This window comes from Anomaloglossus baeobatrachus, chromosome 3 (assembly GCF_048569485.1).
Source record: "Anomaloglossus baeobatrachus isolate aAnoBae1 chromosome 3, aAnoBae1.hap1, whole genome shotgun sequence".
Taxonomy (NCBI): domain Eukaryota; kingdom Metazoa; phylum Chordata; class Amphibia; order Anura; family Aromobatidae; genus Anomaloglossus; species Anomaloglossus baeobatrachus.
The window spans coordinates 123480907-123506163 of NC_134355.1; the positions used below are offsets into that span (position 1 = coordinate 123480907).

A 25257-nucleotide genomic window follows, 5' to 3' on the forward strand; every position below is an offset into this window, starting at 1 on the left:
AGCGCCAGTTGCCGGTGCGAAACAGCTGTCGTCCGCGTGTGGTCAGTCCCTCTCCCCTCTGTCCTTTTTTATGCCTGCTCCATGTAATAAATAAATACAAGTTTTCTACTGCCTATTTACAGTGAATGCCCTCAGTTCTTATCTTTTTTTTTTAGCCGACATAACACAGTTGTTTGTCTCAGAACATGAGTTAAGCTGGGTTTACACACTGCAACATCTCAAACGACATCGCTGTAACGTCACCGGTTTTGTGACGCAATAGCGATGTTGTTTGCGATGTTGCAGTGTGTGAATCACATCAGCGACCCGGCCCCTGCTGTGAAGTTGCTGATCGCTACAAATCGTTCAGGACCATTCCTAGGTCCTTTGTTTCCCGCTGTGCAGCAAGCATCGCTACAAAGTTTCAGTGTGTGAAAGACTTTGCAGCGACTTTGTTAGCAACTTCCCTTTCAAAAAGCTGCTTATCAACGCCCCCAACAACCAGCTAGGTCGCTCTGCTGGTCTGGATCGCTGTTGCGTTGTTGGCCAGGTTTGCCTGTTTGACAGCTCACCAGCGACTCACCAGAGACTTAGGGAGGTCGCTGTTACGTCACAAAACCGGTGACGTTACAGCGATGTCCTTTGCGATGTTGCAGTGTGTAAACCCAGCTTTACTTACGTTTCGGTAAAACAATTGGCAGAGCTCACAATCCAAAATTCAGAAAGGATAGTGCCAGAGCAAAAGCGGCCAGAATCTGGTCTTATTTGGACTTGCCAAGGGAATTCTCCATTCGATACATCGCTTGTCAATAATGTAATATTCCGAACTCCACAATCTAATAATATAAAGAGAAATAATCCTTAAAGACATATTTCCAAAATCATAATGTGATTTCATTTCAAATTTTAATTTCAGTGAATCATGTGTGCCAATACAACCTAACTTTAAATCTGCCCTGATTTGCAGGTATCACCCCTGTAATGAGAACCCCGCTCGCCTCCCTACTAGGGCTGTCTTCTTTACCCATTGCCTCTGGACATGTCCTCTAGTGGTTCTAATGCTGTTGGTCAAACATGCATCTAATGACCCTGTATAATAAAACATCTGATAGCCAGGTTATAGCACATTTCAGCTACAGTGGGTAATAGGTGTACTTGTTTTTCTTCAATTAGACAGAATCATTAAGTGCAAATGCATCTGGTATCAGATGGGTCTTCAGTATAACATACAGTGGGTACGGTAAGTATTCAGACCCCTTTACATTTTTCACTCTGTTTCATTGCAGTCATATGGTAAATTCAGAAAAGTTCATTTTTTTCTCATTACTGTACCCTCTGCACCCCATCTTGACAGAAAAAAACCCAAAATGTAGAAATTTTTGCACATTTATTAAACAAGAAAAACTGAAATATCACATGGTCATAAGTACTCAGACCCTTTGCTCAGTATTGAGTAGAAGCCCCTTTTGAACTAGTACAGCCATGAGTCTCCTTGGGAATGATGCAACAAGTTTTTCACACCTGGATTTGGGGATCCTCTGCCATTCTTCCTTGCAGATTCTCTCCAGTTCTGTCAGATTGGATGGTGAACGTTGGTGGACAGCCATTTTCAGGTCTCTCCAGAGATGCTCAATTGGGTTTAGGTCAGGGCTCTGGCTAGACCAGTCAAGAATGGTCAAAGAGTTGTTCTGAATCCACTCCTTTATTTTAGCTGTGTGCTTAGGGTCATTGTCTTGTTGGAAGGTGAACCTTCGGCCAAGTCTGAGGTCCAGAGCACTCTGGAAGAGGTTTTCTTCCAGGATATTTCTGTACTTGGCCACATTCAGCTTTCCTTCAATTGCAACCAGTCATTCTGTCCCTGCAGCTGAAAAACACCCCCATAGCATGATGCTGCCACCACCATGTTTCACTGTTAGGATTGTATTGGGCAGGTGATGAGCAGTGCCTGGCTTTCTCCACACATACCACTTAGAATTATCCCCAAAAAGTTCTATCTTTGTCTCATCAGACCAGAGAATCTTATTTCTCATAGTCTGGGAGTCCTTCGTGTGTTTTGTTGTTTTTTTTTGCAAACTCTATATGGGCTTTCATATGTCTGGACAGCCAGATCTAGGAAGAGTTCTGGTGGTCCCAAACTTCTTCTATTTAAGGATTATGGAAGCCACTGTGCTCTTAGGAACCTTGAATACTGCAGAAATTATTTTGTAACCTTGGCCAGATCTGTGTCTTGCCACAATTCTGTCTCTGAGCTCAGTTCCTTTGACCTCATAATTCTCATTTGGTCTGACATGCATTGTGAGCTGTGAGGTCTTATATAGACAGGTGTGTGCCTTTCCAAATCAAGTCCTATCAGTTTAATTGAACAGAGCCTGACTCCAATGAAGAAGTAGAACCATCTCAAGGAGGATCACAGGGAAATGGACAGCATGGGACTTAAATATGAGTGTCTGAGCAAAGAGTCTGAATACTTATGACCATGTGATATTTAAGTTTTTCTTGTTTAATAAATTTGAAAAAAATTCTATATTTCTGGTTTTTTTCTGTCACGATGGGGTGCAGAGTGTACATTACTGAGAAAAAAAATACACTTTTTTTGAATTTACCAAATGGCTGCAATGAAACAGAGTGAAAATTTAAAGTGGTCTGAATACTTTTCGTACCCACTGTATGTTATGCTGAAGACCCCATTGATACCAGATGCATTTGCACTTAATGATTCTGTCTAATTGAAGAAAAACAAATTGGAGGGCACTGCGGCCGCTGCCGCTGCCCCTGACTGCTGAGCCCCTCGCTACGTCCCCCCCATGGTCACCTCTCCCTCCTCCCCACTGTGCAATGCCCCCCGCTGCCCCCCTTCCCTGCTGGGACCTCCTACAGGGCATATAAACAGCTGCCGGAGTCCCTCCTTTCTCTTACCACATCTGCCCTCAGGGTGAGCATCGCCGATGGACCCCCTGGAAGCAGCGGTAAGAGAAAGGATCGGACGGGAGGGAGCCGATTGGCTTGCCTCCCTTGTGGGCACCAGCTCCCTCCTGCCGGTTCCCAGCAGCGGTGGGCGCAGGTCTTCCAGACCCTCCCGTCCACCGCAGCGTCTAAGCCCCACAACAGACCCCAGGCGCAGGGCGGCCCGGTCCAGAAGGTCCGGTCCGCTCTCACCCCCGGCCACCTATCCCCTGCCCCACCGGGCATCGCGTTCACATATATCGCGCAGCGCTGCACCCCCGTCACCCAGGCATGCTGCCCCCCACCAGGCATCGCGTTCGTCCACGCCACGCAGCGATGCTCCCCCTCCCCTCAGGAATGCTGCCCCCACCCTGGCATCACGTTCGCCACCACAATGCAGAGCGCCTCCCCCCAGGCACTCTGCACCGCCCAGCATGACGCGCCCCTCATGTTGCTTACCGCTCCATGCAGAGGCTGCGTCACATCCGGTATCCATGGCAGCCGAGTCACTTCCTGTGACTCGGCAACCATGTGACTATACTGTACTTCCGGTTTTCGGCCCCCGGACCGGAAGTGATGTCATCAAAAGTAAAAGCGGCAAATTTAAAGGGAAATGCAGTCATAAACGAATATGCTTTATAACTGCATTTCCTGCCCAGCGTTCGCATTCTTTACAAAGCGAACGTGGTGGTCTGCAGCAGTCAAGCACCCACCCTCCAGCCAGCAATCTCCACTGCCCTCTAATCACACATCAGCATCCAGGCCACATTATGGGAGCATCAGAAAGCAGAAGCTCTTCAGCGGAGGGATCAGCACACTCTGACTCGCATCAGGAATGCAGGGACCATCATGGGCACCTTCCCCAATCTGACCCTAGCAAGAGCACGGAGTTCCATGGTGAAGAGGATCCATCTTTACCCCCGACACCGCCATGCTCCAACCTACAGCTACAACCGCAGGAAATCCAAGGTACTCCTCCATTAGATTTACCCCCCCTGCACCCCCTGCCAACCCCTGCAATCCATCCATCGCCCATCCTGCCAGTAAGCCAACCGCAGGTAGAAGCAAGGCACTCATCACGCGTGGGGTCAGCCGAGCCAGGATCATCAGCTCTCCATCGTAGACCCCTTAGGGGTCATAACCACAGAAGATCACCGTCCACTTCCCGCAGCAGAAGCCGAGATAGCCACGGGCGTCACTCCCGGCGCTCACGGCACAATCACCATTTCCGTTCATCCAACCGCAGCAAGAGATCATCCCGCAGGAGACACCACACGCCATCCAGCACTGCGTCATCCGACTCTCGCCGCAGCCGCTCACTAAGCGGCCCTCCAGGCGAAAGGTTTGCTAATCACCACCACGGCAGCGAACCACTACCCGAAGAACTACCCCAGATGGCGGCGTCAGAGGACCAACCTACCACATCGGCCGGTGAGTACAGCTTTACCAGCGCTTGGGCAGGGGGGACCCATCCAGGAGTAATGAGGGAAGCGGTTCGTTCACCGTCGGGACTAGTTCTAGTTAACCCCGCGTTCGTAAAACGCCAAGACATAGCGCATCAGCGCCCTGACCTACACAGGGACATGTTCTATTGTGGTGTTTCACCGCTTGGAACCCACCTAACCCCGGAAACAGTCCAAAAAATTTGGGCTAATGATTATGTGGATATCTGGTCCCTAATATCTGCGGATCAAAACACCGTCGACAAGGAAAGACGAGGCAACGACCGCCAATTCGCTAAAAAATCCACCGTAGCCAAGACCATAAATAATTGGTTGCAGGCTTTCTGCGTTATGGGGTGCGTGATGGGTCAGAAGCACCCCGAACGATGCTCAGAACTCTTCACTTACTGCGACACCATTTACAACTCCTATAAAACCCATGGGGGATCAGCGTGGTGGAAGTATGATGAAGAATTTAGGAGACGCCTGGCACTCCAACCACAATTGGGTTGGGGTGTAAAGGCAACCGATTCGTGGCTCAGACTCATGATGGCGCAAAAGTCCTTTCAGTCCTTTCCAGGCCAATTTTCCCCAAACCACGGCACACCGGGAGCCGCAAACGTTCGCAGACCAGGTTGCTGCTGGCTCTTCAACGAAGGCCATTGCAGGTATCAAGGTCTCTGCAAATACAAGCATGAGTGTTCATCCTGCGGGGGAAATCACACCTCCACCAAATGCGATAAGCAAACAACAAGGCACCATGCAAAAAATGCACCACCAGGTCCCAAGGACCCCAGTGATCGTGCACGAGATGGAGCCATGGCTCGAACGTTACCCCAATAAGGCGGCGGCTGACACCATCAGAGACGGTTTCACCCACGGTTTCTTTATCCCCTTTAATTTCTCCTCAGAACCAACCTTTGCCCCCAACCTAAAATCTGCCCGGGACCTCCCACAGGTCCTGGAAAACAAATTACTCAAGGAAGTGGCACTAGGCCGCGTAGCAGGCCCATTCACTAAATTACCATTCCCAAACCTTCGCGTTTCACCCCTAGGGGTTGTGCCTAAAAAAGAAAAGGGTGAATTTCGCCTCATACACCACTTATCCTTCCCGGCCGGGAGGTCAGTAAATGACGGCATCCCCACAGAGGACTCAGCAGTGTCCTACGCGTCTTTTGACAAAGCAGTCGGACTGGTACGCAAAGCAGGGCAAGGAGCATTAATGGCTAAATCGGACATAGCGTCCGCCTTTCGCCTGCTACCAGTGCACCCTGATTGTCACCACCTGCTAGGGTGCTATTTCAACAAAAATTTCTTCTATGACATGTGTCTTCCCATGGGTTGCTCCATATCCTGCTCTCACTTCGAGCTCTTCAGCACCTTCCTAGAATGGGTGGTTAAGGACGTGGTAAAGATCAAATCAGTAACCCATTATCTAGATGATTTCCTGTTCGTTGGCCCCGCCAACTCGGAAACATGCGCTATTGCGTTAAATTCTTTCCAGGCACTAGCGGACAAATTCGGGGTTCCGCTGTCAAACGAAAAAACAGTTGGCCCTGTGACATGCCTTTCCTTTTTGGGAATTGAAATAGACTCAATTACCATGATGTTTCGGTTACCACTGGAAAAGGTCCAAAAAACAACATCGCTCATCGACGGGTTCTGTGCGGTTCGTAAGGTAACCCTGGCGCAAATGCAATCTTTATTAGGCTTGCTCGCCTTCGCCTGTAGAGTCATGCCTATGGGAAGGATCTTTTCCCGTAGGCTTTGCCTGGCCACTAGGGGCATAGCTGCCCCCCACCACAGGATTCGCATCACCAGCGCCCTACGGGAGGACCTACGTGTATGGAGGTCTTTTCTAGCTACTTACAATGGACGCACGTGTTTCCAGGAACAGGAGGTTTCCAGCTCTGACATATCTCTATTTTCGGATGCTGCCGGGTCCACCGGATTCGGAGTTTTCCTTGGTCCCAAGTGGTGCGCTAGTCGCTGGCCCCAAAAATGGCACTTGTCAGGTTGGACAAAAAACCTCACTTTACTTGAGCTGTTCCCTATAATTGTAGCTACGGATCTTTGGGCAGATCAGCTGGCGAATAAGCGAATCTGCTTCTGGACCGACAACATAAGTGTCGTCCACGCCATTAACCACCTGGCATCTTCTTCCCCGCCAGTGATCAGCTTACTGCGCTATTTAGTCCTCAAGTGCCTCGAGCATAACATCTGGTTCAGGGCCCGTCACGTGCCAGGGATCGATAACAATATTGCTGATGCCTTATCACGTTTTGAATTTCAGAAGTTTCGTGTATTACATCCGGAAGCGGACAGCATGGGCCAGAACTGTCCACAGTTCCTTTGGACGGTCCCCGAGGACAGCTGATGCCTTTGGTCCAGGCATCTCTAGCTCCATCTACGTGGCGTTCGTACGGTAAGGCTTGGAACGAATGGTTAAATATAGCACAACCGCTGCCTAGCCAGGTGTCTGCTTATTTTCTCAGCAACTCCGTTGCTCGGTATATAGCGCATTTGCATAGTAATGGCGTGTCGGGTATAGTAGCGCAGCAGCGGCTCGCAGGCATAGCCTTTCACTTCCGGGTTCGTGGATGGCCTGATGTCACCAAGTCCTTCCTGTTTACGCAGGCCGTTAAAGGCTGGAAGCGGAAGCGGCAGTGCACTGAAAGCAGAAGGCCCATTTCATTTGCCATCCTCTCAGGCATAATAAACCAGCTAGGCGACGTATGCGCCAATGACAGCGAGGTCCGCTTGTTCTCGGCTGCCTTCTCGCTTGCATTCTTTGGGGCTTTGCGAGTCAGTGAATTAGTCAGCAGATCATCAGCTCGTCCCGGGGGTCTGCTACGCGATGACGTTATAATTTGCAATGGTGGAGTACGAGTTCGCATAAGGCGCTCTAAAACTGATCAGCTCGGTAGAGGAGTTTGGTTCCCCATTTTCCCGTTTCCCGGCCCCCTCTGTCCCATCCTTATCTTGCAGTGTTACTTAGAGTCTCGGGTTCCCAATAAATTCTTTTTAGAGCACGCGGATGGATCCCCGCTCACGGCAACGCAGTTTTCAGCCTTGCTAAAAACGTCACTTTCCAACCTGGGCTTACAGCCAGGGGATTACAGCACACACTCCTTCCGCATAGGCGCAGCAACCGAGGCAGCAAGGGCCGGCTTCTCGAACGAGGAGATAAAGCGGATAGGGCGTTGGAAATCAGACTGTTTCTTCCGCTATATTAGGCCAGATCTAATTTAACCCCCCGATCCCTGCAAACCACCAAATTTTACCACAAGTTTTAACCTCGAACCAGCCTCGGCAGTCACTACATCTTTCCACATCCCTCAGATAACTAATCATTGCTAACCGTTCAGTCCCGTAGTTCCGCCACCAAAAGCTATGACAACACTAATACAATGATGGACGCTGACACTATGATAAATATGCTGAGTACAGTTGCTAACAGCTTTTCTTCCTAGATCCGGCGAGACCTATCATTTGGATCCTAGGTCACTCACACATATTCTGGGCAGCACGGCGGGCCGAGTCGAGACCAGGTGGAAGCGAGCTGGGATTTCATCACCTCAAGTTCCATTGGAGAGGAGTTCGGGGCATGGCCTGGACACAGGTCCTGCCCGAGGTAGTGAACATAGCAAGGATAGCCACGGGCCCAGTAGTGCTAGTCATCCACGCGGGTGGGAACGACCTGGTAAATGTGAGGATCCAGGAACTGCTTGCGGTCATGCAAGCAGACCTGGATAGGTTTAGCGGCTTCTTCAGCAACGTAGTGGTGGTATGGTCCAGTATATTACCAAGATTAAGCTGGATAGGGGCAAGGAACATAGCGGCTGTGGAAAGGTCAAGGCGGCATGTCAATATGCAGATCGCCAAATTTATAGCATCAGGAAGAGGGATAGTGCTGGGACATGAGTTGCTGGAATCAGAGATCAGCAGATTGGTGCTAGAGGATGGTTTTAGCCTCAATGACATAGGTCTGGATATTTTCCTGTCAGACATCCAGGACGGGGTTGAGCGGGCCATGAGGGCCCTGTGTGGGGGTCGCAGCTCAGGCGTGGGCCTTCGCCACTCCGTGGCCGGTGGAAGAGGGATTTGGTGAGAGCCAACCTGCCACGGACGGCCGTAGGCATCGGGCCTCCTCCCTCAGGTTTAAGGCGGATTTGTGCCTGTGGTTAAAGCTGTGGCCAAAATATCAAGCAACCCCCTTTTTATATCAAAATTGAATGGTGTTACGTGGATACCTTCAATAAAGAACAAAGAAAGATATTCCATGTGTGGTCTCCTTCATTGCGCGGTGGGGAGGGGGAACCGGTTGGTGGGTCTCGGCAGTCTGGAGGGCACTGCGGCCGCTGCCGCTGCCCCTGACTGCTGAGCCCCTCGCTACGTCCCCCCCATGGTCACCTCTCCCTCCTCCCCACTGTGCAATGCCCCCCGCTGCCCCCCTTCCCTGCTGGGACCTCCTACAGGGCATATAAACAGCTGCCGGAGTCCCTCCTTTCTCTTACCACATCTGCCCTCAGGGTGAGCATCGCCCGCCCTCCCTCCCTTAAGAAGGTTTTGTTACAAGTTCGGAAGTCACAGCCGGTGGAAGAGGGATTTGGTGAGAGCCAACCTGCCACGGACGGCCGTAGGCATCGGGCCTCCTCCCTCAGGTTTAAGGCGGATTTGTGCCTGTGGTTAAAGCTGTGGCCAAAATATCAAGCAACCCCCTTTTTATATCAAAATTGAATGGTGTTACGTGGATACCTTCAATAAAGAACAAAGAAAGATATTCCATGTGTGGTCTCCTTCATTGCGCGGTGGGGAGGGGGAACCGGTTGGTGGGTCTCGGCAGTCACACCTATTAACTTGTCCAACAAAAAAAGATGTCCTAGACCCTCTCACGCTATCCTCATTTTAATCGATAACTGTGTTGAAGCACAGCTCAGGTATGTTATCCTCAGCTGTTCTATGCATTCAGGGGTGAGCATAATCATTCTCTGAAGACCCCTGTTAATCACCAATGAAACATGAAATTTGTAAATAATAATGAATATTAGTCAAATTGTGGGTCACAGTCACCACATTCAAAACTCATTACATTCAAAGCTATCAATGGTGACCTCATGCATAGAAATAACAATTGCCCATGTTGAGCTCTATCTTTATCATGTAGCACAAAGGAGACCAGAGAAAGAGGGCCTGCAGAACTGTGGAAAAGCAGGGTGTGTTAGGAATTGTAGATTTATCAGTCTAAGGCCTCTTGCGCACGTTGCGTAATTACATGCATTTACGCTGCATATTGCACTGCAGCGCAAATGCATGTGTGTCGCCCTGGGCAAGCCAGGGGACACAGGTCACAACACCACCACACCCCACACTCCAGGTAGGCACATCACAGCTAACCTACAAATCCTTGTTGCCTTCCTCCAGGAGTGATGATGCACACCAGGGGGTGGGCCAGGCGGTTGGCTCCGCCCACCGAGGAGCTCACAACTCTGGAGGCGGGAAAACCAGGCAGTTGAAGTCTAGCTGAGGGCTAGTGAGGAGTCAGCTCAGGGACGAGCTTGAGTAAACAACAGAGTTCAGCTCAGGGAGGAGTAGGAGTGAGGAGCTAAGTGGAGGAGTTAAGAAAGTGAAAGTGAAAGTAGTAAAGGAGGAAAGCAAGAAAAGTGACAGTGAAGAAAGAAAGCCTGAAGGGTCCAGCTTTGTGTAGGGCCAGAACAACAAGGTCAGCAACGGCGGTGACTGTCTGGAGGGGGACCATTTGGAAGTTCCTGGAAGGACCCCGTTGGCTGTGTGCCCGGTGGTCTGGAGCAGTGTTCCGAAGGACAGTCAGCACCAGGGCAGGGGCCTCTCGGACCCCGGCAAGGCTAGGAGTCGCCAGATTTGCCAAATCCGTCAGTGAAGGGGACGTAGATCCCCCAACAACCAAGTCCCGACTGAAGGCAACAGCCCAACCTGAACCGGAGAGACACCGCCACCGCCAGGGCACCAGTTTCTCAGGGCCAGCGCCTGCGGGCAAAGTGTAGAGCTCCTCCGGCCCAGATTGCAGCCGGGGAGCGGGTAACCGGAGGGAATCCACCGCTACCACAAGTCAAACAAAGGTGCAAGGAAGAGGGACATCACCGTCACCTACCGGGAGTGCAGGTGCAGCCGTCTGTGGGACCGTCCTACCAGCCGTTTGGTTTACCGTACAAACTGTGTCCGTGTGTCAGGCTAAGTGAGTACCACAGTGCCGCAAGGCACAGCGCTGCCCCCGCGTCCCTGCGCCCATCAGGCCCCGCACCCACTTCTCCATCACCGGGCCCCGGGATCACCACCCCTACCCACGGAGGGGCAACACAACACCTGGCTGCTCCGCATCACCATCCCCGGGAGCCCCGTACAGAGCAGTGGTGGTGAAATCACCACAACCGTGGGTGGCGTCACGAACTATAACAATCCCCACACCCAACAAACACCCCCTTTCACTCACGGGCGAGGAGTGTCACTCGAGAAACCCCGGGATCCGGCCCACAGCTCGAGCCACCAGGAGCAGCTGCCGGACCCGAGCAGAAGGGGTGAGCGCGGTGTGCTGACACCCTCCTCCCCGCCCGCGACACATGCGTCCTGCATCCCCAGCACAATCTATGCAGATTGTGCATGAGACGTGCGCACGTTGCTTTTTTAAACACAGTGATTTGGGTGCTAAAATTTAATCCCAAATCCGTGCGTTCATAAAAGCAGCATGTCAATTATTTGTGTGTTCTGGATGCAGCTCCCACTCTGTCTATGGGAGAGACAGCATCCCGAGCGCATGAAATCGGCTTTTTTTTTAACAAAAATACTGCATCCATTATGCAGTGTTTCTGCAGCGATTTGAAGCGCACTCACCTCCTACAGCAGTGCTGTCCCAGCAACATCTGTGCCGCTTTTCCTGGTGGGTGATATGATGTTGTTATGTCACATGCCAGATGCCGGTGGGCCCCTGCTATTGATGGCCACGCCCCCTAGGCCCCGCCCCCCTACCCCCCCTGGGCCCCTATGGATGTGTGTGAGAGGCCCCCCCCGGCCGGTAATTTCACTAATCATATCGGCACATTGCCGATATGATTAGTGACAATCCCATTCCCTCTGGAGCGGCAAGCAGGGAGAGCGATCTCCCCGCTCTCCCTGCTGTCACTGTCAGTGCCGCGCAGCTCTGACTCATCTGCGCAGCGACACTGCAGGAGGAGGCAGTCTCAGAGTGATGACTGCTTCCTTCCTGTGCAGGTGCTGGCAGCTGCGCGCTGCGGAGGACGGACAGGCGTCACCCCACTGGCTGCAGCAGCACGTGAGTATAGAAGGCGGGGGCCCCGGGTGAGGGTGCGGGGGCCCGGGGAGCGAGCAGGGGCCCCGGGGAGGGTGCGGGGGGAGAGCGAGCAGGGGCCCGGGGGGGGTGCGGAGGCCCAGAGAGCAAGCAGGGGCCCCGGGGGGGGTGCAGGGGCCCGGAGAGCGAGCAGGGGCCCCGGGGGGGGGAGTGCAGGGGCCCAGGAAGGGTGTACGGGGGCCCAGGAAGGGTGTACGGGGGCCCCGGAGGGGAGGTGCGGGGTCCCGGGGAGTGAGCAGGGGCCCCTCATACGCACCTGTCTGCAGCCTCCTGGTGCCATGTCCGCTCCCGGTACCACGGCTCCAGCTGTGTGCAGACGGCCGGGACACCTCCGATAGCTGCAGGACCTGGCGCTGATCACCTGATGCAGTTACCTGATGGAATCAACTGACAGTGATAGTGACAGCGGTGACGCCGGCTTTTCACTACCCGGCCGGCTAAACTATCAGCTGATGCCGTCAGGAGACTTTATCAGCTGATTACCGCCGGGTCCTGCATTGATCGGTCTGACAGGAGTCTGCACAGAAGTGTGTGGGTTTTTTTCTTTTTCTTTTGCACTGATGCATCAGCTGATTGTATAAACGGCTTTTATGCAATCAGCTGCTGTGTCATGAAATTCACATCCTTGATCCTGACACATCATCTGATCGCTCTGCCTTCCAGCAAACGATCAGATGATATTGGATCTGGATTGGACGGCGCGGGACCCTGACCCAGGATTACTGCGGAGGGGGGTTCTTTATTTCAATAAAGATGGAGTCACTAATTGTGTTGTGTTTTATTTCTAATAAAAATATTTTTCTGTGTGTTGTGTTTTTTTTTTATCTTTACTAGAAATTCATGGTGGCCATGTCTAATATTGGTGTGACACCATGAATTTCGGGCTTAGGGCCAGCTGATAATATACAGCTAGCTCTAACCCCATTATTATCCAGCGAGCCACCCGACATCAGGGCAGCTGGAAGAGTTGGATACAGCGCCAGAAGATGGCGCTTCTATGAAAGCGCCATTTTCTGGGGTGGCTGCGGACTGCAATTCGCAGAGGGGGTGCCCAGAAAGCTTGGGCACCCTGCACTGCGGATTCCAATCCCCAGCTGCCTAGTTGTATCTGGCTGGACTCAAAAATATGGCGAAGCCCACGTCATTTTTCTTTTTAATTATTTAATGAAATTCATGAAATAAAAAAAAAAAAGGGCTTCCCTATATTTTTGGTTCACAGTCGGGTACAAATAGGCAGCTGGGGGTTGGGGGCAGCCCATAGCTGCCTGCTGTACCTGGCTAGCATACAAAAATATAGCGAAGCCCACGTCATTTTTTTGGAGGGCAAAAAACTCCTGCATACAGTCCTGGATGGAGCATGCTGAGCCTTGTAGTTCTGCAGCTGTCTGCTCTCCTGCATACACTAGTGGAGAATGAAGAACATATTGAAGAAGGAAATGACATCAGATCTTTTTTTTCAACAATCTTTAATGGCATTGTTCACTGATAAAAAACGCATAAAAAAGCAGTGAGCAAAAACGCAGCCAAAAACGTGGTAAAAACGCATCGCGTTTTTACTGCGGGTGCATTTTTGTGCGTTTTTCTGCTGCCAAAAACGCACAAAAAACACCTAGTGCGCACATACCCTTAGTGTGCAGAGAGCCGCGGAGGATGGAAGACAGAGGAGAGGCCACCGGTGCTTGGAGCAGGTAAGCGCTCAGTGAGCCGAAGATGCAGGGAGAGGGGCCACATAAGATGGCAGCTATATGTGGCTATATGGGGAGAGGGGCCACATTAAGATGGCAGCTATATGTGACTATGGGGAGAGGCCACATAAGATGGGAGCTATATGTGGCTATATGGGGAGAGGGGCCACATTAAGATGGCAGCTATATGTGGTTATATGGGGAGAGGGGCCACATTAAGATGGCAGCTATATGTGGCTATATGGGGAGAGGGGCCACATAAGATGGCAGCTATATGTAACTATATGGGGAGAGGAGCCACATTAAGATGGCAGCTATATGGGGAGAGGGGCCACATAAGATGGGAGCTATATGGGAAAAGGAGCACATGGGATGTGATCTGCTGGGGAAAGAGGCCATAATGGGATGGGATCTGCTGGGGAAAGAGGCCATAATGGGATGGGATCTGCAAGGGAAAGAGGCCATAATGGGATGGGATCTGTATGGGGAAAGAGGCCATAATGGGATGGGATGTGTAGGGGAAAAGGAGCCACATGGGATGGGATGTGTAGGGGAAAAGAGGCCATAATGGGATGGGGTCTGCAGGGGAAAGAGGCCATAATGGGATGAGATCTGTATGGGGAAGGTCGTCCATTCCTATTTTAGCAGGGCTCCTTTAGTAATAATTTTTAAAAACTGTAGAAAAATCATTTAATACAATAAGAGTGACAGTGACTGGACCAACTGGTGCTGGACAGGAGAGTGCAGGTATTGGATGAGGAAGGAGATTTTACTTTAAATTACCTGTATTTTTTGGTTGAGGAAATTGCGTGAAAATGGGTGTGGCTAACAGAATGGATGTGGTTACAGAATGGGTGGGGTTTTCAAATGGGCGGGGTTTACAGAGAACCTGTTAAAAATTTGAATCCCACCCCTGCTATATACAGTACGGTAATTGCATGGTGCTGGTGGGCCCCAAGATTGATTTTTCCTGGTGGGCCCCAGGTACTCCAGTCCGCCGCTGGTTGTAGCGTTTCAATAATTAATCAAGTCTACTCTAATGAACAAGTAAAGTTTCCAACCAGTGATTAGCTGCAGTTGAGCCGGAACCCAACATAGTCATCTTTTAGGTGTAAATGTAACGTAAAGGCTCATTCAGACGTCCGTGCACATCAATCCAACCTCGGAGCACGGACTGGCCGCAGCTCTCCAGACCGAACGGAGTGAGACATATTGATATATTTATATGAGGCTTTCACACTCTGATTGGGAGAAGCGCAGCCAGTGTGTGCATTGTGGTCTGAGATCGGACCAATGTGCATGAACGTCTGAATAAGCAATGTCACAGAGATATCTCACAGACTTGGCTGCATGACTAACTCGACTTTTTGATGCTGATTGCTGAGCAATCAATGGCTAAAGGCTTGTCTGCACTGGCCATGTATGTGTGACGCCCCTGGACTATCAGGTCTTCAAAGGGTACTGGACAAACTGCCCTTCCGTGCAGTATTCCAAGTCCCTCATGGTTCTGGGTCCCTATCTAAATAGTGTTGCCTCCAACAGCAAATCAAATCCTAGATACACCCTGCACCACACCCACCAGGCACACCAGTGGACGGTTTGAGTGGAATAGAGTTGCCCACCTGGGGGGTCAGGTGAGGAGTGTAGTCAATAGGGAGAGTGTGTGTGTAGAGTCAGGAGAGTGAGAGGAGGACGGGAGTGGTGGCTCCAAGAGAAGCTGTCTAGGTTGCAGACGGTGGTCTGGGCCTAGATGAGTTGGACCCCCGGTCGCAGGGGATTGTGGCAAAATGCTTGGACCTGTCGAGGAGGAGAGCCGGCAGCCAAGCACTATCACCGGTCTGGGACCGAAGGCACGACGGGGTACACGGACCCTAGGTCGGGGAGTAGCTTCATGCAACCCGACAATTCACCTGAGGAGAACGGAGCCTTTATGATCTGTTCCCACCCGCTCCAGAATTGGGGCATTAGCGCAATGAGGGGGAGAGGACTTTCCAATCCAAAACGGTCCAGAAAATCCCAAACGTGAGCCCTGAGAGCAAGCTCCCACACTTAGCCACAGTCTGGAGCGGGGCCCGGCAAGTTCCATACTACTGGGCCACCACGTTGAAGTTACACTTAGTGCCAGGAGGTAGGTCATGGATCACCAGGCAACACTATAGGGGATGGGACCCGGACGAGCTCCGCTCAGCGGCAGCGGCACCCAGAGAGTTGGTTTACCCAGTTGTCAGTGTCTGCTTATTGACTGAGTGAGTACGAGAGTGACCCCTGCATCCCACGGCACCCCACACCAAGTCCCGCGGCATCTCTCCTACCCCTGGAGGGCTACGACACCTTGTTGCTTCACTTCATCACCCTGGGTACTCCCAACGGCAGCAGCGGTACTCCCCAAATTACCATACACCATGGGTGCCGTCACAAACTATATATCCATTCCCCTGTAAATACCCCCCTTTCATTTGAGTTGCCGCACGACCCCTGGGTCCGAAGACCCTCGAGCCACAGCGAACCCGGATCCGAGCAGCTCGGCTGCTTCCACGGGGGCGGCACAAATGATCACAATTCATCTGCTTACAAACTATAGTGACAATAATCGGCCAGCATGAATGCCGGGAAAGATAAATACCAGGACTATAGTTTATTGCCATGGTGAAACTTATTGTGAAGGCTCCATAATCAGTAATTTAAATCTACTGTCGCGGGCGGGGAGGAGGGTGTCAGCACTGCGCTCACCCCTCTCCTCGGGTCCGGCGGCTGCTGCTCAGTGGTGGCTCGAGCGGTGGGCCGGATCCCGGGGGTTCTCGAGCGGCGCTCCTCGCCCGTGAGTGAAAGGGGATTGGGTTTTGGGATATAGTCTATTGTCCGTGACGCCACCCACGGTTGTGGTGATTTGTTAGCACCACCGCTGCTCGGTGTGGGGATCCCGGGAGTGATGGTGTGAAGCAGCAAGTTGTTGTGTTGCCCCTCCGTGGGTAGGGGTTGGTGATCCCGGGGCCCAGTGATGAGGTGGGAGTTGCAGGGCTTGGTGGGCGCAGGGACACGGGGGCAGCGCTGTGCCTTGCGGCACTGTGGTACTCACTCAGCCTGAGACGATGACACAGTTCTCGGTAAAACACACGGCTGGAAAGACGGTTCCCACGGACGGCTGCACTTGCTTTCCCCAGTAGGTGACGGTGATGTCCCTCTGTCCTGCACCTATGTTGTTGATGGTTGCGATGGGTTCCCACCGGTAACCCGCTCCCCGGCTTCAAGCTGGACCGGAGGAGCTCTACTATTTGCCCGCAGGCGCTGGCCCTCAGAAACTGGTGCCCTGGCGGTGGTGGTGTCTCTGCTTTAATGGTTGGGCTGTTGCCTTCAATCGGGACTTGGTTGTTGGGGGATCGACGTCCCCTTCACTGACGGATTTGGCAAATTATGGCGACTCCTAGCCTTGCCGGGGTCCGAGAGGCCCCTGCCCTGGTGCTGACTGTCCTTTGTACACTGCTCCAGACCGCCGGGCCACCACCCATCCGCGGTCCTTCCAGGAACTTCCAAACGGTCACCCCTCCGGACAATCACCGCTGTTGCTGACCTTGCTGACTCTGTCCTGCACACAGCTGGACCAACTTCAGGCTTTTCTACTCTCACTTTTACTCCTTTTCTCCAGTTTTCTCCTTTGCTCCTCTACCACTTCACTTCCTTCTACTTTCCCTAACTTTTCTTGACTGTTCTACTTGTTTACTCCTCACTCAAGCCCTGCCTGGGCTCAACTGCCCGGTTTCTCCCGCCTCCAGGGCTGTGAACTCCTCGGTGGGCGGAGCCAACCGCCTGGCCCACCCCCTGGTGTGAACATCAGCCCCTGGAGGAAGGCAACAAGGATTTTGGGTTAGCTTTGATGTTCCTAACTGGGGTGTAGGGTGTGGTGGTGTGATGACCTGTGACCCCTGGCTTGCCCAGGGCGTCACAGTACCTTCTAGCAACATTTCTAACTTATATTGTGAACATGAATTCTGTACAGCATCATGCCCTTATATATCAGTACAGGTATAGCCTTAGCAGAAAGACAATGGGCAGTGCTGTACCTGATACATTACTGTTATACACACACATTCTAAATACATTTATATTTGATATCTACAATAGAAACAGAATAGACAATAATATTCACACTTACTTTCATATGTTTTTTGCACGATTGTCACTATTACTAATAGTGAAAATAAAAATCTTCCCATTTTGGCAAAAATTATTCACGTGGCCTCTGTAAACACATAAATACACTAAATAAGCATTATTGATACATGCAAGTCAATTAAACATTATGTCTTTATATACAGTTAGGTCCAGAAATATTTGGACAGTGACACAAGTTTTGTTATTTTAGCTGTTTACAAAAACATGTTCAGAAATACAATTATATATATAATATGGGCTGAAAGTGCACACTCCCAGCTGCAATATGAGAGTTTTCACATCCAAATCGGAGGAAGGGTTTAGGAATCATAGCTCTGTAATGCATAGCCTCCTCTTTTTCAAGGGACCAAAAGTAATTGGACAAGGGACTCTAAGGGCTGCAATTAACTCTGAAGGCGTCTCCCTCGTTAACCTGTAATCAATGAAGTAGTTAAAAGGTCTGGGGTTGATTACAGGTGTGTGGTTTTGCATTTGGAAGCTGCTGCTGTGACCAGACAACATGCGGTCTAAGGAACTCTCAATTGAGGTGAAGCAGAACATCCTGAGGCTAAAAAAAAAGAAAAAATCCATCAGAGAGATACCAGACATGCTTGGAGTAGCAAAATCAACAGTCGGGTACATTCTGAGAAAAAAGGAATTGGCTGGTGAGCTTGGGAACTCAAAAAGGCCTGGGCGTCCACGGATGACAACAGTGGTGGATGATCGCCGCATACTTTCTTTGGTGAAGAAGAACCCGTTCACAACATCAACTGAAGTCCAGAACACTCTCAGTGAAGTAGGTGTATCTGTCTCTAAGTCAACAGTAAAGAGAAGACTCCATGAAAGTAAATACAAAGGGTTCACATCTAGATGCAAACCATTCATCAATTCCAAAAATTGACAGGCCAGAGTTAAATTTGCTGAAAAACACCTCATGAAGCCAGCTCAGTTCTGGAAAAGTATTCTATGGACAGATGAGACAAAGATCAACCTGTACCAGAATGATGGGAAGAAAAAAGTTTGGAGAAGAAAGGGAACGGCACATGATCCAAGGCACACCACATCCTCTGTAAAACATGGTGGAGGCAACGTGATGGCATGGCCATGCATGGCTTTCAATGGCACTGGGTCACTTGTGTTTATTGATGACATAACAGCAGACAAGAGTAGCCGGATGAATTCTGAAGTGTACCGGGATATACTTTCAGCCCAGATTCAGCCAAATGCCGCAAAGTTGATCGGACGGCGCTTCATAGTACAGATGGACAATGACCCCAAGCATACAGCCAAAGCTACCCAGGAGTTCATGAGTGCAAAAAAGTGTAACATTCTGCAATGGCCAAGTCAATCACCAGATCTTAACCCAATTGAGCATGCATTTCACTTGCTCAAATCCAGACTTAAGACGGAAAGACCCACAAACAAGCAAGACCTGAAGGCTGCGGCTGTAAAGGCCTGGCAAAGCATTAAGAAGGAGGAAACCCAGCGTTTGGTGATGTCCATGGGTTCCAGACTTAAGGCAGTGATTGCCTCCAAAGGATTCGCAACAAAATATTGAAAATAAAAATATTTTGTTTGGGTTTGGTTTATTTGTCCAATTATTTTTGACCTCCTAAAATGTGGAGTGTTTGTAAAGAAATGTGTACAATTCCTACAATTTCTATCAGATATATTTGTCCAAACCTTCAAATTAAACGTTACAATCTGCACTTGAATTCTGTTGTAGAGGTTTCATTTCAAATCCAATGTGGTGGCATGCAGAGCCCAACTCGCGAAAATTGTGTCACTGTCCAAATATTTCTGGACCTAACTGTAAATGCTTTCTGTGTTTTTGCCAGCGTTTTTGAGCCCTTCCAGTCAATAGATTTGACTTAAAAAACGCACTGGGCAAAAAAGCTGTAAAAAAACACAGTAAAACATGGCAAAAGATGCATGCCTAGGGAGCGTTTTTTTTGGGACCAAAAACATGCATCTTTGTGGTCACCCAAAGATGCAGAGCGCGCACATTGCATTCTGAGACCCTCAGTGGTCTGTCAAAGGACCACTGAGCTGTGCGCAGCAAAGGACACAGGCTTGCTTAGATTTTCTATTAGATTGGTCCTCCATTCTGTGTGCCCTCTCAGGCAGAAGCTGTGCACTCATGTCTCCTGAGCTAAGCACTTCACAAAGGTCTTTTGAGCAATAGGTGGAGTCTCAGAATCCAGATTACCAATGATCAGAAGGGAAAAAACGACAAAAAATGTATAAAAATCTGTGCAAATGTTTAGTTATTCTAAGGCTGGACTCACACTAGCGAATGGCATGCGATGCGACAGCAATGGATGCGATATGCTAAAGACCCCCGACTCAGGCTCTGCTGCGAGCATGAGCCGAGTGTCATGCGACTGTGGTCCGATCCTGCAATCAGGTTACAGCTGCAAAGCTGAGGGTGGGAGGAGAGGGAGGGGTTAATCTTCCCATCTCTTCCATTGGCAGCCTGTGCGTATATTGCACTGCACTGGGATAACATCCGAGTGCAGTCCAATGTTTCTCTCACACCCATTCACTTGAATGGGTGCAAGTGATACGGCTCTTGCAGAAAATCGCAGCATGCTGCTACTTTTCTCACATCCAGATTCTGGATGCAAGAAAAGCTGACCAACTGCTCTCCTTCATTCACTAACATTGGTCAGGTGCAATGCGAGAGTTTGTCGCATTGCACTCGTCCGATTTTCATGCTCGTGTAAGCGTACCCTAAGGCTGTGTGTGCACACTGAGGTTTTTTATGCAGAATTGGTGCAATTTATTGTGCAGACTGTTGCCCAAATATGCATGTCTATCCTTATGCCAGCAAAGTCAATGCGATTTCTGAAGTGTTGTGCGCTCGTTGTTTTTTTTTCCTTGCAGTTTTGGGTGCAGAAAAAATCTCCAGCATGTCAATTGTTGGTGCGTTTTTTTCCTCCATTTTTAAATCCTTCCACACATTGATTTCACAAAAAAAGCACTAAAAATACACAAAAACGCACACAAAAAAGCATGCATATTTTGGTGCGTTTTCTGGCCACAAGGTGATTTTTTGTGCAGAAAATCTCTACGCCAAAAACTCAGTGTGCACACATACTCTAGCAGTGTATTATGGTTTTCCAATTTGTTTGTAAAAAATATTGTCTGTCTGTGATTTTTGGGCAGGTTGTCCTTAATAAATAGAGAAAAGGAGTTGGCGATCATGAGGTTTGCTATTACATGATATGTAGCCTTCTTATCCAACCAGCAGCTGCTGACATGTAAGGGCTGCTTCTCACTTGCGAGTTTCTCGCAGTAGAGCAATGCGAGAAAAACTCGCATTGGAATTGGACACATGTTAGTCAATGATTCAGCTCGCATTTGCGATTTTTTTCTCAGTCCAAATTGGACTGAGAAAAAAATCGCAGCATGCTGCTTTTTTTGCGAGTTTCTACTGCAAGTCTCTCCAATGCAAGTCTATGGGAGCGTGTAAATAATCGGATGTCATGGGTCGGCACTCACACCATCCTAATGACATCCGATTTTCTAAATACATTTCTCGCATGTTTCCTAAAACACTGGAAACGAGTGATGTCTCACAATGTCTGTCAATCACTATTCTCTGTCAGTCGGTCTCTCCCTCTCGGTCTCTATTCTCTCTCTGTCGGTCCGTCACTATCTCTGTCCCTCTCTCACAGTCTGTCGGTCATTTTCCCCTCCTCTCTCATACTCACCGATCCCCGGCGCGGCGCTGCACGGCATTCACACTGCTGCGGCGGCTTTTACTATTTTGAAAAAGCCGGCCGCTCATTAAACAATCTCGTATTCCCTGCTTTCCCCGCCCACAGGTGCCTATGATTTGTTGCAGTGAGACACGCCCCCACGCTGAGTGACAGGTGTCTCACTGCAACCAATCACAGCAGCCGGTGGGCGGGTCTATACTGTGCAGTGAAATAAATAATTAAGTAATTAAAAAAAACGGCGTGCGGTCCCCCCCAATTTTAATACCAGCCAGATAAAGCCATACGGCTGAAAGCTGGTATTCTCAGGATGGGGAGCTCCACGTTATGGGGAGCCCCCCAGCCTCACAATATCAGTCAGCAGCCGCCCAGAATTGCCGCATACATTAGATGCGACAGTTCTGGGACTGTACCCGGCTCTTCCCGATTTGCCCTGGTGCGTTGGAAAATCGGGGTAATAAGGAGTTAATGGCAGCCCATAGCTGCCACTAAATCCTAGATTAATCATGTCAGGCGTCTCCACAAGATACTTTCCATGATTAATCTGTAAGTTACAGTAAATAAACACACACACACCTGAAAAAATCATTTATTAGAAATAAAAAACACTAACAAATTCCCTGGTTCACCAATTTAATAAGCCCCAAAAAGCCCCCCATGTCCGGCGTGATCCACGGACCTCCAGCGTCGCATCCAGCTCTGCTGCATGAAGGTGACCGGAGCTGCAGAAGACACCGCCGCTCCTGTCAGCTCCACGCAGCTAATGAGGTGAGTATCGCGATCAGCTGAGCTGTCACTGAGGTTACCCGGTGGTCGCCACTGGATCCAGCGGTGGCCGCGATTAACCTCAGTGACAGCTCAGCTGATCGCGCTACTCACCTCATTTGCTGCATGGAGCTGACAGGAGCGGCGGTGTCTGCTGCAGCTCCTGTCACCTTCATGAAGCAGAGCTGGAAGCGACGCTGGACCATCCTGGATTACGCCGGACATGGAGGGCTTTTTGGGGCTTATTAAATTGGTGAACCAGGGAATTTGTTAGTGTTTTTTATTTCTAATAAATGATTTTTTCAGGTGTGTGTGTTTATTTACTGTCACTTACAGATTAATCATGGAAGGTATCTCGGGGAGACGCCTGCCATGATTAGTCTAGGATTTAGTGGCAGCTATGGGCTGCCATTAACTCCTTATTACCCCGATTTGCCAACGCACCAGGGCAAATCGGGAAGAGCCGGGTACAGTCCCAGAACTGTCGCATCTAATGTGTGCGGCAATTCTGGGCGGCTGCTGACTGATATTGTTAGGCTGGGGGGTTCCCCATAATGTGGAGCTCCCCATCCTGAGAATACCAGCCTTCAGCCATATGGCTTTATCTGGCTGGTATTAAAATTGGGGGGGACCGCACGCTGGTTTTTTTAATTACTTATTTCACTGCACAGTATAGACCCGCCCACCGGCTGCTGTGATTGGTTGCAGTGAGACACCTGTCACTCAGCGTGGGGGCATGTGTCACTGCAACCAATCATAGGCGCCTGTGGACGGGGAAAGCAGGGAATACGAGATTGTTTAATGAGCGGCCGGCTTTTTCAAAATAGTAAAAGCCGCCGCAGCAGTGTGAACGCCGTGCAGCGCCGCGCCGGGGATCGGGGAACGGTGAGTATGAGAGAGGGCTGCTAACTTCAGTCACTCAGGGTATTAGCGGTCACCGGTGAGCCCTTCACGGGTGACCGCTAATCAGGACGCGGCACAGACAGAGCCGCAGCATGACAATGAAGTCGGGTGAAGTTCACCCGAGTTCATTCTGACAGTGCGGCTCTGTCTGTGTCTGCTGTCATCTGCCATTCAGCTCTGCTACATGGCTGTCTGTGTCTGCTGTCAGCGGCAATGTAGCAGAGCTGAATGGCAGATGACATAGTAAAAAATACGCATTACACACGCATTACACACGCTAGTAAAATCATTAATTTATTCAGAAAAAGCATCGCACTTGCGTTGCACTCGGACCCAATGTGAACTAAAATCAGCCGAGTTTTTTTCAGCCCAGTCGGACCGATTTTACTCGCATAGATGTGTTTCCAGCCTTATGAAGAAAACAATGAAGGACAAATCTCCTCTTCAAAAAATGGACATTCATATTTAGAGGTATACCTAGAGATGTATAATTCAGTTATCTAGAATTGGAGGTTAGTGAGTGGTACATGGTACTGAAAACCCATCCACCAATTTAATATAAATAAAAAGAAAAAATATTTTGACAGTGAGGGTGATCAATGAGTGGAACAGGCTGCCACATGAGGTGGTGAGTTCTCCTTTAATGGAAGTCTTCAAACAGAGGCTGGACAGAATCAGGTGAATCTTGCATTGAGTAGGAGATTGGACATAATGACGCTTGAAGTCCCCTACAACTGTAAAGCTGGTGTCACACTAAGCGACAGCGACAACGACGTCGCTGTTACGTCACCATTTTCGGTGACGTAACAGCGACCTTGTAAGTCGCTGTTATGATCGCTGCTTAGCTGTCAAACACAGCAGAAGCAGCGATCATAACGTCGCTGTGCTACATGTGCAGAGAGCAGGGAGCCGCGCTTAGCGCTGGCTCCTTGCTCTCCTAGGTACAGTACACATCGGGTTAATTAACCCGATGTGTGCTGCAGCTACATGTCACAGTGCAGAGAGCAAGGAGCCGCGCGCACTGCTTAGCGCTGGCTCCTTGCTATCCTTGCTACAGTATACATCGGGTTAATTACCCGATGCATACTGCAGCCACATGTCACAGTGCAGGAGCCGGCACTGGCAGCAAGAGCGGAGGCTGGTAACCAGCGTAAACATCGGGTAACCAGGGAAAGGTCTTCCCTTGGTTACCCGATGTTTACGCTGGTTACAGCTTACCGCAGCTGCCAGTGCCGGCTCCTGATCGCTTCATTTCGTCGCTCTCTCGCTGTCACACACAGCGATGTGTGTGTCACAGCGGGAGAGTGACGACCAAAAAATGAAGCTGGACATTCAGCAACGACCGGCGACCTCACAGCAGGGGCCAGGTCGTTGCTGGATGTCACACACAGCGACAGCGACGGGACGTCGCTGCAACGTCACAGAAAATGGTGACGTAGCAGCGACGTCGTTGTCGTCGTCGTTATGTGTGACACCAGCTTTACAGTGTATGATTCTATTAATCTTAATCTACCCCTGCTTATATCACATAATCAAAGTGGATAGAATATATACCCACCTACCATAAGTAATGTTGATACAAGGGCCTATGGAATACCAGATAGAACTTTCAATACAAGGTGGCTTTAGGTGTCTTTATGACATCACAGGCTGCTATAACCACTGTTGTTAGGGGCATGATCAGACTGTCTAGTTGAAAGGTGCAGAAACCTATTTCTCTCTACTCCTCTATACACATGAACGTGTGGCTCTGCAATTCATTGTGACTAGTGTTGAGCGAGTAGTTAACTATTCGCTACTCGCACGAAAAGTACGGCTTTTGGGTTACTTACTACCTAGCGACTATTTCCCATTGACTTACATTGCGCCCGCTACTCGTAACGAATATGCGAGTAGCGGTCAGTACTCGCTAACAGCATATAGAGAATGAATAACTACTCGCTCAACACTAATTGTGACTATCCCTTTCCCAACCAGATCCCCATCTTTCCCTTCAAATTTCTGTATGCGCTTAGCCACCATAATTATTATATACACTTTGCAGTGCCTGAGAGGGTCGTACATGAAACAAATCTCTTTTGGTATTTCAATAAGAAATCTTTGTCAGGAATGTTCCTATAATTTTGTTGTCCGATTGGGATGAACTAAACCATAGTATGGCTTCAAATGACTATAAGCCTAATGGTAAACACCTGTATGTATGTGATTAGGCTCTGGTAAGGATTGGTACTCCCAAACCAGGCCAGACTGCGAGTGAATATCAGCCCTGGCATTTGAGAGCAGACAGGTCCACCTGCTGCAAAGTGAATGTAAATATATTCGACAAT

General features: G+C 49.9%; 1 protein-coding gene across 1 annotated transcript in view; it reads right to left on the reverse strand.

The window, feature by feature from the left end:
• The window catches only part of LOC142295046 (chymotrypsinogen A-like), a 42827-nt gene extending 18295 nt beyond the window's left edge, over positions 1-24532 (reverse strand). The window contains exons 1-3 of the mRNA XM_075338114.1: positions 24493-24532; positions 17542-17628; positions 659-815 (exon numbers count right to left, since the gene is read on the reverse strand). Coding sequence (XP_075194229.1) covers positions 659-815; positions 17542-17602 — 218 coding nt within the window. The 5' untranslated portion in view covers positions 17603-17628; positions 24493-24532. The remainder of the gene's footprint in view (positions 1-658; positions 816-17541; positions 17629-24492) is intronic.
• Positions 24533-25257: the final 725 nt, after the last annotated feature.